The sequence below is a fragment of the Ambystoma mexicanum genome, chromosome 13 (genome assembly GCF_040938575.1).
Source record: "Ambystoma mexicanum isolate Mex_15411 chromosome 13, UKY_AmexF1_1, whole genome shotgun sequence".
Lineage (NCBI taxonomy): Eukaryota > Metazoa > Chordata > Amphibia > Caudata > Ambystomatidae > Ambystoma > Ambystoma mexicanum.
This window is the reverse complement of record NC_090938.1, coordinates 601,025,811-601,036,400: the sequence shown is the minus strand read 5'-3', so window position 1 is coordinate 601,036,400 and position 10,590 is coordinate 601,025,811. Positions and strand designations below refer to the sequence as shown.

Here is a 10,590-nt window from a genome sequence, read left to right as displayed (position 1 = left end):
GTGTTTCAGAGTGCGTTGAGGCAAAGGGAGGGGAACACGGGAGAACAAAAACAATGATCTTACTTGGCCCAGTGACATTGAGAATGTGCTGGTGCATGGGAAAGGGAAAATGGGGAAAGTGCATGGAAGGGGGGGGAGTGGAAAGTGAGGAACAGAGGAGAATAAATGGTAAGTAAAATAAATGAATGCGATAAACAGTGGCAAGTGCTAGGTTAAGCAGATAGGGTATATTTGATAAGTGCAGAAGAAAAGTGGGTGGGGGGGCTGTATGGGTACAGATACAGACCCTGGTGCAAGGGGTGGTCCGGAGGCAGTGCAGGAGGGAGGCAGGATGAGCAGGTACCTGGGCCAAAAGGACAGAGGGTGGCCAGGTGCACGGTGCCTGAGAGAGAAAACAGATCAGCTGGGGAGAAGATGGGCAAAGGCAGAAGCGAAGAGGAAGGTCTTGAGGTGCTCCCGGAACCGGAGATGGTTCTCCTCAAGTTTCAGGTTGGCAGGGAGGCTGTTCCAAAGGGAGGCCCCAGCCAAAGACAGATCTACCCCCAGCTAATTTCTTTGATAAAACGACTGACCCTGAGGGAGTTAGAAGTAGAGCAGTGAAGGGCTAGAGAGGGGAGGTATTAACGGAGGGATAGTTGAAGGTATTTTGGACCCAGGCCCCAGAAAGCCTTGTGGGACCTGGAGTGTGGATGAGCATGGGAAATCAGCTGGATTTCTGAAAGGAGTCAAAGATATGGGTCCCAAAGAAGCATTTCTTCAGACGAGGATGTCTTGATGTGAAGAGTGATGAGAGAGTGGTCGATGAATCAGCCAGAGGGGGTGGGACGAGGGGAGTGTAGAGGTGGAGTCAAGCACCCCCATCAAAAGCTCTGCCGCCCATGTTGCCTATATGTTGGGAACCGGAAATGGTGACACATGCAGTTCCAGTAAGAATGCCAATACCGCAAAGAATCTTTGAGACAAGGTATCCATTACGAAAACCCTATATCAATGCACAAAGAAATTGTGCCTGCCTGGTTGGAGAGCCAGAAGAAATGGGCATTTGAAAACGGAAAGAGACTGATGACGTCATGCGAAGTGAGAACTGGCGCACCCAGAAAAGACGAACAAGGTGAAAGAACAATCACTAAGAGCTAAATTAAAGATGGTAAAGATGAGAAACATTTCGGGCTCGAGATGAAGATGCTCATGCTACAGAAACGTTGAAGAATATGTAAAACAGTTTACACTTGTACAGATGCAGTAACGCTATTTAGGGAAAAGTAATCATAAGGCTGGCTAGGTAGCGTATAGGTTTGCAGAGATGTGCCAATGTATACATATAGGAATGTACAGAACCTGGATATTCCATGATGCATTTTGGCAAGGGTCTGAAGTGATTTCAGTGTGTGGCGTAGTTGGAAATTACTGATGGCAAGGTGAATTTCGAGAAAGGCTTGTCTGGCCCAGCACCGAGAAGACGAGGCCACAGTGAGTTGGGCGCCTGTCAAAAAGGCTACAGTGAACATGAGAAAAGAACAAAATCCTGTTTGAAGCAGAATGAAAAAACACTGAAGGCGTCAATTGTTCATCATTTAATAGAATTAAATGCAGAAAGAGGCTCAAAAGAGTGGTCTCTAGTCTCATGGATGAGATCTAAATAGCTTAGGTCAATTTACACCGAATCCAGAAGACAGAACGATGCCGCAGTCCCTTTATTTCTCAGGTGCAAGCAGCTTCCGCAAGGCCAAGTTCAACGCCTTAATTGACTGGCAGACTGTAGGAGTGATGATGGATGTTGGGCTAATTGGTGGGGAGGTAAGACCACGCCAAACCTCCATGCACCTGGAAAGGTTTCCTGCATGCTGCTAGTGTGTGGAATATTCCAGAGGGTATAAGAGTGCAAAACCAATCAGAGGACAGCGTAATAAAGAGCCCTATAGTTTGTGTAACCAATTAATCTTTGTGCATTTAGTGACGATGTTGATGACTATTTATTTGGGATGGCTTAGTTGACCACCTGACTTTAGATCCCCAATCATAACCTCCAGCTATATAAAACGTATACTTAGATGTTCCCTGTAAGCCAACCACTGTTACTCATAGGTTTTTGTTATTTGCAACAGAGTATGACATCAGCAATGACAAGTTTTTGTTATAAAAGAACTGTTTTTTCTGACATGTGTTGAAATCGTGCTGTGTGACGTCGGATGATGTCCTACTGGTGTCCAGTCAAATGGTCGAAAATAAATGGTCGAAAGACCATTTGATCGAATCAAAATGGTTGGAAAAAAAAGGTCAAATTTTTTTTATTTATTTATATATTTTTTGTTGCTTAAAAAATATTTTTAATAAAGAAAAAGGGGGGTTGGGGGGGAACCCCCCCATTTAAAAAAAAAAAAAACATTTCAACCTTTTTTTTCCGACCATTTTACTTCGATCAAATGGTCATTCGACCATTTGGTTTTCGACCAAATGACTGGTAACCGTCCTACTCCGTTTTACATAATTGAAAATAAAACAGAACGCAGTTTTGCCAACTTCCTGAGGCATTTTGATTATTGATGTTTGAGTAACTTCTGCATCCCAACCCACCTATAAGTATTGCTACCTCGCCTTAAAGGACTCTAGGTCTATGAGTTCAGAGGGAACAGAGGAGGATAAAAGAGGGTAGTGGTAACCAAGTGTGGGAGTCAGGAGTCTGAGAAGAGAGGCAGTGAGTGTTGGGGAGGAAGAAGAGGAGAGCAAATGGTGGCGAAGGAGAGAAGCAGTGAGGAGGAGGGGACAATAAGAGGAGGAGAGGAGGTGCAGGAGAAAGAGAAGAGGTCAGTGGAGAAAGGGAGAACTAGAGAGGACCAAAAGAAATGAAGGAGGAGCAAAGCAGTGTGGGGAGCCAAATGAGAGTCCACTGGTGGAGAGGGGAGGGGGCAGAGGAGGTGATAGAGCTGGAGTAGTAGTAATCAGGAGGAGGAGAAAAACACATGGGCTGAGAGAGGAACAGAGAAAGAGAGGGATGAGGGCAGCCAGTTTGAGAATGCAAAGCTGCAGACCTCAGATCTTGTGCAAGAGAAACAGGGGTGGAGTGCACTGTGAACCGGGGAGCAGGATTGCAAGGCAGGAGAAGGAGGGTGAGGACATTAGGGTACTAGGCAGCTTGTAGCTTGGTGGAGTAGGGTGGGATGGCGGGTGGAGGGGTAGTACCCAGGGATGTCTTAGCCTAAAATAGGGTTATGTGCAACCCTATCATTTAGGGCCTCTGCAATGTATGTTGTAGAGTCTAGTGGCCTGGACTATATCTGAGGTCTTGGGTCTTCCAGAGGTGGTGGCATCAGTATCTCTTAAAAGGGCCAGAGCAATATTCATGAGAGACAATCAAGGATCTACGTGTGCCAAAAAAGCGGTCTGGGGCACTTGAAAAAAAAAAAAAAACAAGGACTGCGAGTGACTGTTCCACTCCAACACGATGCAATCTAAAGGCGTAGACTGTTATACATTGCTTTGTTGTATTCCTGTCCAGTAGCTTCAGATATTACTGAACCCTTAAGCGTCTGTTTTTCAATGAACACCTGTGATATTTAGAACTTGGGCTCAGTCATCTGTTGATCCCTTTGGGGTGTGACAGGGCGTATGTACAGTTCGCATTTCCAAGATATCCTTAGCATTTTATATATACAAGACGATCATACAATATAATAAAAGGCCATATGTATCTTTGTCTGATGAAGTCATGCACAGAAGAGACTGTCTGCTTTGCCTGCTGTCAGAGGGAGCTGTTGCCTTAGAAATACTTAAGACTGAAAATGTCTCTCCTCACGCACTTTGGCCCAGGCACACTAGCTTTCACACTAGTAATAATATATTACCATTACAATGATACCAATATTTCATGCTAAAACCCCATTTGTTGTGTCCAGTCCCATACCAACAAAACTGAACACAGAGGTCCTTCCGCAAGATCAACCAGAAAGCCAGCAAGCAACTTCAAGGAGTCAGACCATGTGCAAATATATAATATTTTATTATTTAAAAAAACAAAATATGGAGTAGCAGAGTAACAATCAGAGAGCTACCAGTTCAGAAGAAAAAAAAACATTTTACAATACAATTGCACAGGAATAAAACATTTAATTTACCTATTTATACAAACTGCACCATCAAAACGGACAGGAAAACATCTTAAAACTATTTATTGCATTTTTAATATGGTTTTCTTTACTTTTCAGGCCTTGCCCAGAGTAAAGGTGCATATCTCATTGTGGTGTTTTGCAAATCACATTTCCCTTCCCATAATGCACTGTGGTCTTACCCAAGATTTACTCATGTAGAAGAGTGCTGATTGCCCATATTTCAGCAAGAGTGTCCTTACTTTAATGCAAGAAAAGTAACATCCCATACCTTTAAACAAATATTTATGTCCCCCCAACCAAAGTGTGACATTTTTGTTCAGTTCCATTTGCAAATGTGTTAAAGGATTATCATTCACCTGCTCACTCAGTGGTATTAGGAAAGAAAGGATGCAGTTTCCAGAATGCTTTAGAGAGGTGTGTTTGGCGCCCACAAACTAGTTAATCTATATCTTGAGATTGAGCGACTTGACAGACCCCACTTTGATGTCGTTTAGATCTAAGGCAACCGTTCCTCCCTGCAATGTTTGAAGCAAGTATGTCAATCCACAAACGACTGCCCTGCCTTAAACTTAGGATTCTAATTGCCAGAGTTCTACTGGTGGAGTGAGGCCATACATGGTGGCAGTAGTGGGATTTACATGTGGGAACTAAGCCGCATTCTCAGATTTTCAGCATGTTCATCCCAGTCAACCCACAGGGCATCTCTGGGCTACGTACAAGTTCATAACTATCTGATTGGTTTTCCATGTGGCACTTTAAGGGTTTTCTTTGACATTCGCACATGATCTACATTTGACATCAAATGGTTATATTTTTGATGGTCTGATCGCCATTTTCTATTTCAGTTCCCACAACGGGCTATGTGCACATTATTTGATTACAGTACTTGCAGCAGGTGTGTCCATCAGGATCAAGAGTGACTAGCTTAATACACAGGACTATACCTTCAAGATGGAGATTTTTCATAGTAGCAATACCAATGAAGGATTGTCTTGGAGCCCACAATCCATGATGCCACCCAACTCCCAACTGCAACACAACTATGCACTTCGCTATTCCAGGAATTGCAGCATCTGCATTAAGTAAGACATGTATGTAAATTAATTAAAATTGGTTTCAATAGGCTTGATCCTGTAATCACGTCTGGCCCGTCCACTCTTCAGGACAATTTCCTTTGAGAAAAGGTTTTCAAAATTGAATTAGATCTTGTGCACACAGCATATATAACCAGTGAAGGGCACCTTTAACAAAAGAATGCTGAGCCATAAAAAGAGGAAATTGGGTGAAAGCGAGAGATCAAAAGAGGCAAGCTTCCACCTCAGCATTGGATCCTTTCAATTAATGAACTTTCTAGGAAGTGGCACTTATGTTTTCCATAGTATTGAAAAGTGACGAATGGAGAAGGTGGCCCTTGAAATAATCTCTAGGTTTCTTTTACAAGCGTCTTTTGCATTGCCTGGTTTCCATTCGCCGAATGTCCGAGAGTGGCCAATGACAGAAAGCTTGTGACAGCTTGCCTAGGACAACAGTGGATAGGAGGGAAAGTAAGTGGCATGTTCAAAATGGCACCAGAATGGAAACCAGGAAACTAGCACTACCTTTAGAAACAGGTCATGGGTATCTTCTGCCAGTGAGAACGGTTGTGGGACTAGGCACCTTATGCGAGTGTGAGAGGGTAAACGGAACGTAATCAGACCTCCAGGCCGTGACAGGGAATTGGAAACACCTGGTGTGGCAAGAATTGAATTGCTCTTTATTTCACCCTTTAAATAAAAGGGGGAGCGCAACGCAGATTTCATGGGCCAAAAAGATAGTCTCTCTCACTGTTGGCATGAGAAAACGTTTCTACAGAAACCCCAAATTAATAATGCTATTTATCAATTATGAAATACTGTTTGGATTCAACATAACCACATTTTCAGGCAGTTTTTAATTTTTTTTAACCCAAGCCCGGTTTTATGTATTTGTAACGACACCATAAAAAATGAAATACATTTTTAGTGACACACAAATAACGAAAACATTTCAATTTTGTTTTTTTTTTGTTTTTTTAACATGAGGGGGTCCCTGCCCAAGCCCCCGCTCTATTAACGCCCCAAAACCCCTGCATATACTTTTGTTAAAAATGTCTATGTATTTTTCGTTATTAACACTGTATACGCCCAAGCACCCAACAAATGAATTAAGTTAACGGGTGCAGCTCTCGAAGCCAAACTTTGGGGACCTTGGTTTCTCTTCTACCCCTGCACCCCCTTTTGAATGAAAAAAAACAATCTCGCCATGTAGAAGGCTCCCCTGAGCACACTCTTGAATTCACATTGACAAACATGACAAATAGTGGCTTATGTAGGTGTACTAGAAACGTACAAAGAAAATGAGAGATGCTATTGAAAGTGAAAGCTGCACAGAACACCAGAACTCCATCATGGAGGCGCACAGAACAGCTGAACTCCATGATGCACGCGCACAGAACAGCTGAACTCCATGATGGACGCGCACAGAACACCGTAACTCCATGATGGACGCGCACAGAACACCGGAACTCCATGATGGACGCGCACAGAACACCAGAACTCCATGATGGACGCGCACTGCATAATCCGCACAGCTACTCTTTCCCTCAGTGCACTAGAAGACCAAGACCCAGTATCTCTGAAAGGGGTCACAAAGCATAGAAGTGACTACGTCAGACTCATGGTTGCAAAGTGGGTTCCTAAAAATACCTTAGTATATCCTGTGCCCCATGTACGCACTACTACACCAAATGTACAGTTCATCTTTGCACATGTTCGTCCTCATAGAATTTCCCCTACAATGTTCCAAAAGTTCCGTTTGGCATGACTGATGGAAAGGCACTTTCAATTCACAGGAGAGGAAAGATTTTGGTCCCAGTCGTGATTTAGGCAGCTGCGCTGATATTTCAGAGTATGAAGAGATCTACTGACCCGGGGCTAGTGGATCCCCTAAAGAAACCAACTCAAGCACATGGCCAAATTGAAGTTGGAATCTCAGTGACACGGGGGGCGCATAGAAATCCTTCATATTCTTGTGCTTTGGCTCTTGAGAGGGCCTTCTTCTTGAAATGGTCTAACATCCTCCCCGCTTAAAACCTGCACCCGGAGCAGTGCCCAGGCAGTAGGTCTGTGGAAGACACTGGAGATCAACCTGTCTGGACTTCATTATGCATCGGCTTCCGCAGAATCTCCTCCTCAGTAGGTCAGATGGCCCCTTCTGCGCCAGGCTGGTCCTATGCTAGTGATGGCATCAAGAAGGCCCCTGTGGCAAGGACACCCTGGATAATTTTTCCTACAAAATCATTATTCCATTTTAAATGGTTACTTGTCTAAACCTGGGGAGGGGGGGGGAAGAGATCTCAAGAGGAAAGAGGCTCTCATGGGGACACAGTGGTTGAGTCCAAACCAGTAAATTCAGCAGTCTGTGCCATAAGGTATACGAAAACCTGCCTGTTCTTGGGCTGGAGTTTTCTGCGCACCAATATCCATTGATAAGAGACAGCTTAAGTTGAATGCCAGCTACACACAGGTCAAACCTTAGTCTTTCGCAAACACATACTTTGCTCCAATGAAATGAACATCACAGGCACAGACATCTCGAATACAAACATTCTTTCTTCGTGCTGAAAAGGAAACAAATGCTCCTTCTGTTCGCGGATCTCAATTACACATTTAGACTGGCACTACTAACTTTGTGAAGCACCCATGTGCGAAACTTGGGCCTTTGCGTGCCATCGTGAGAACACATCTCTAGTTCCAGCACCAGAAAAATGTTGCAATTTTTGATGAGCGGTGTTGGAACACATGTGATGTGGGTATGTTAGAACCAAGAGCTACCCAGTCTAAGCAGAAACCTCCCCTTTAGGTCTCAAACTCCAACCACAATCATGTTGGCACAGGTGTGGATCGATAACAAATTGGACAAGGTATTCCAGATGTACAGGCATGAAAACTGTACCAGACATTGGATCATTTACAGTGAGAGTAGTGCTACCCTATCCCTGTAATGGTTCAGATGGGCGTGCAATAGTGAGAGGAATCCAAGAGTGAACATACAATAATGGTGAGCATAAACCGATGGTGAAAACACAACACTGTTAAACATACACAGGTGAATGCGCAAAGACCAAAACTGGTCCTGCGGGGATCCGGGGTGGTGCAAAGGATGCATCATGGCACTTGAAAGAGCACGTGCCTGTGGCCTATACCCTCAAAATTGGAAAGTGCAGAGAATTGTGGAAACGGGTCTAGTGGCTGTGGCAGGGGTGTTGGGCTAGAACCACCACCTTTTGGTACAACCCAAAGTACAACATTTACAACTAAGAGCTTTTGGAATGGGTTTCGAAAGGACGCTAGGCATCTCTTCGGAAGAATTGCAATGGGCCAACAGAGAGAGTAGTCCCTGTAAGGTTGAAGCTTTACTGGTTATCGTTGTTTAGAGAATGCCTTGGGCCTACTGCAGTTACCCCCACCCTCTCCTTACATGAACTTTTGTCTTCATATCTAAATTTCATAAGCGAAAGCGTTCGTCGTTCATTAACACAGGCAATAAAAACCATGTCAAGTTTTGAAGAGCAGTCGTCAAGCTCGGACTGAGAAACCCTTTGATCGTTCAGGTACAACACTGGCCTTGTGGTCCGGGCAGGCGTACGCAGTTCAGATCCAAAGCACTGTCGTTCCCTTTGTAGCCTTTTGAAGGCCAGATTAATATGCAGGGTTGACCACCCTTCGCCAGCAGAATGGCCACCCTGCCAGACACTCCCTCCTCAGTTCTGGAGGGCCCTAAATCGAGCAAAGTTGCCAATGGTACAAGCCAAAAGAGGCTCCCCAAATACAAGGCTCCAAAGCGCGGCAGAACCTGACTAGGCCGCAGTCTTGTAAGCAACAGAGTGTCTAAGCCAGAGAGGAACTTGTGAACTGTTCTTCGAGGCGTCCATATGCTGCAGTGCTTCAAAGTCAGACGTCTGGCCCACCTTTGGTTCGGTCTGAGAGATACAGGACTCAAGAGACTTTTGGAGCGGCTCTCAGCAGACAAGTTCTTGTTGAATCTCCTGCAGCGCTGTGAACTGGTGACTTCTCACCACTTTCAGGTCAGTCTCACGGTTGTCTAGGCTCTCCAGCTGTCGGCAAGGGCAGTGCACAGTGTAAGATGCCATGAGCACCAGTTCGTCGGAGGCCACCGTGTCGGCAGTTTTGCTCTCCTCCTGCTCATGCTCCGCTTCCTTGAGTGGATTGGCCAATTCGGTGGAAGAGCAGAGCCAAGGATGCCGGAGGCACTGTTCCGCTTTTGCCCTTTTCCTGTAGAGGAAGACATGACGTTTGGTTAAAAGCTATCCCAGAGAAGCAATCTATAGGACACATCAACGGAGTGTGTACAATTTCACATCCCATTAACTTTAGTTGGAGAAAAATAGCGTCATCCTTTATCTTGCCACCAATGGCAAAGTCTTAAAATATCATACATTAGCACATGGAGACTGTTATTGATCTCCTCTCAACCAATGGGAATGTTCAGAGTGCAGTCAATAACTTTTATTGAATGCGTTCTGAACATTCAATCTTCAGAAGATGAGGGAAACAATGCAATTTCCAAGTAAGATTTTTTTTCAACAAAAATTCTCTGTGGGGGGACTTTTTTCGGCAACATGCTATTTATACATGGAAGAGAAAGCTAAAACATTGGAAAATGCTTTCACTTTCTTATAGAGAAACTGTTTACTCTTTACATGATGCCTACTGCATGCTCATGATAAACCTCTTCCAGTTCAACCAAGTTGCAATACAAATGCTGAATTTATGAAGACAACCACAATTTCATTTAAATACTATAAATTTACTTTACTCACTCACTTTTTACTTCACAAACAAAACCCCAAAAAACATGGATTGCTACTACCTCCATGTGATAATAGCATTATAGACCTAGGAAGGGTCATTATCAGTTGCGGTAAGGACTTTTCCCCATACTTATGGCCCAAGGTGATGACAGTCTAAGAGGTCTAATAATAAGACTATAATAATCCCTCATTATAGAAGGCCCCATGCAGAATACATTAGGCTGATAAGCACTAATGACAGATGACTATTCAGACCCACACAAGGATGCAGTTTAATTGATCTTGGGCGCATGATGGTCCTGAAAACAAGGAAGTCATGATATGATATGAAATTTGTAACGTGTCTAGACAATTCAGCGCTTTGGTGTAAGGCGCTTAATAAATCAATTTTAATAAAGGTGTTTCAAGGCACGACGAGGCAAGGAAGGGGGGAAACAGAGGGAGGACAGAGACAACGATATAGGCCAAGTGACATTGACATTGCGCAAGTGCAGGGGATGGGGGAGGGGGAAAAGTGCCAGGGGAAAGGGGAGGAGGCAGTGCTGTACATGTGATCAAAACCATAAATAGAAGTGTGGCCAGCAGGTGCAAGGGTAAATGCAGACAGCAGGTGTCCAAACATGCAGGTAGGGG

At 44.2% G+C, this 10,590-nt stretch overlaps 1 protein-coding gene across 1 annotated transcript in view; it reads right to left on the bottom strand.

Moving 5' to 3' along the window:
* Nucleotides 1-3,978: 3,978 nt before the first annotated feature.
* Nucleotides 3,979-10,590, bottom strand: part of LOC138521534 (serine/threonine-protein kinase 17A-like) — a 149,909-nt gene continuing 143,297 nt past the window's right edge. The window contains exon 7 of the mRNA XM_069634437.1: nt 3,979-9,418. Coding sequence (XP_069490538.1) covers nt 9,145-9,418 — 274 coding nt within the window. The 3' untranslated portion in view covers nt 3,979-9,144. The remainder of the gene's footprint in view (nt 9,419-10,590) is intronic.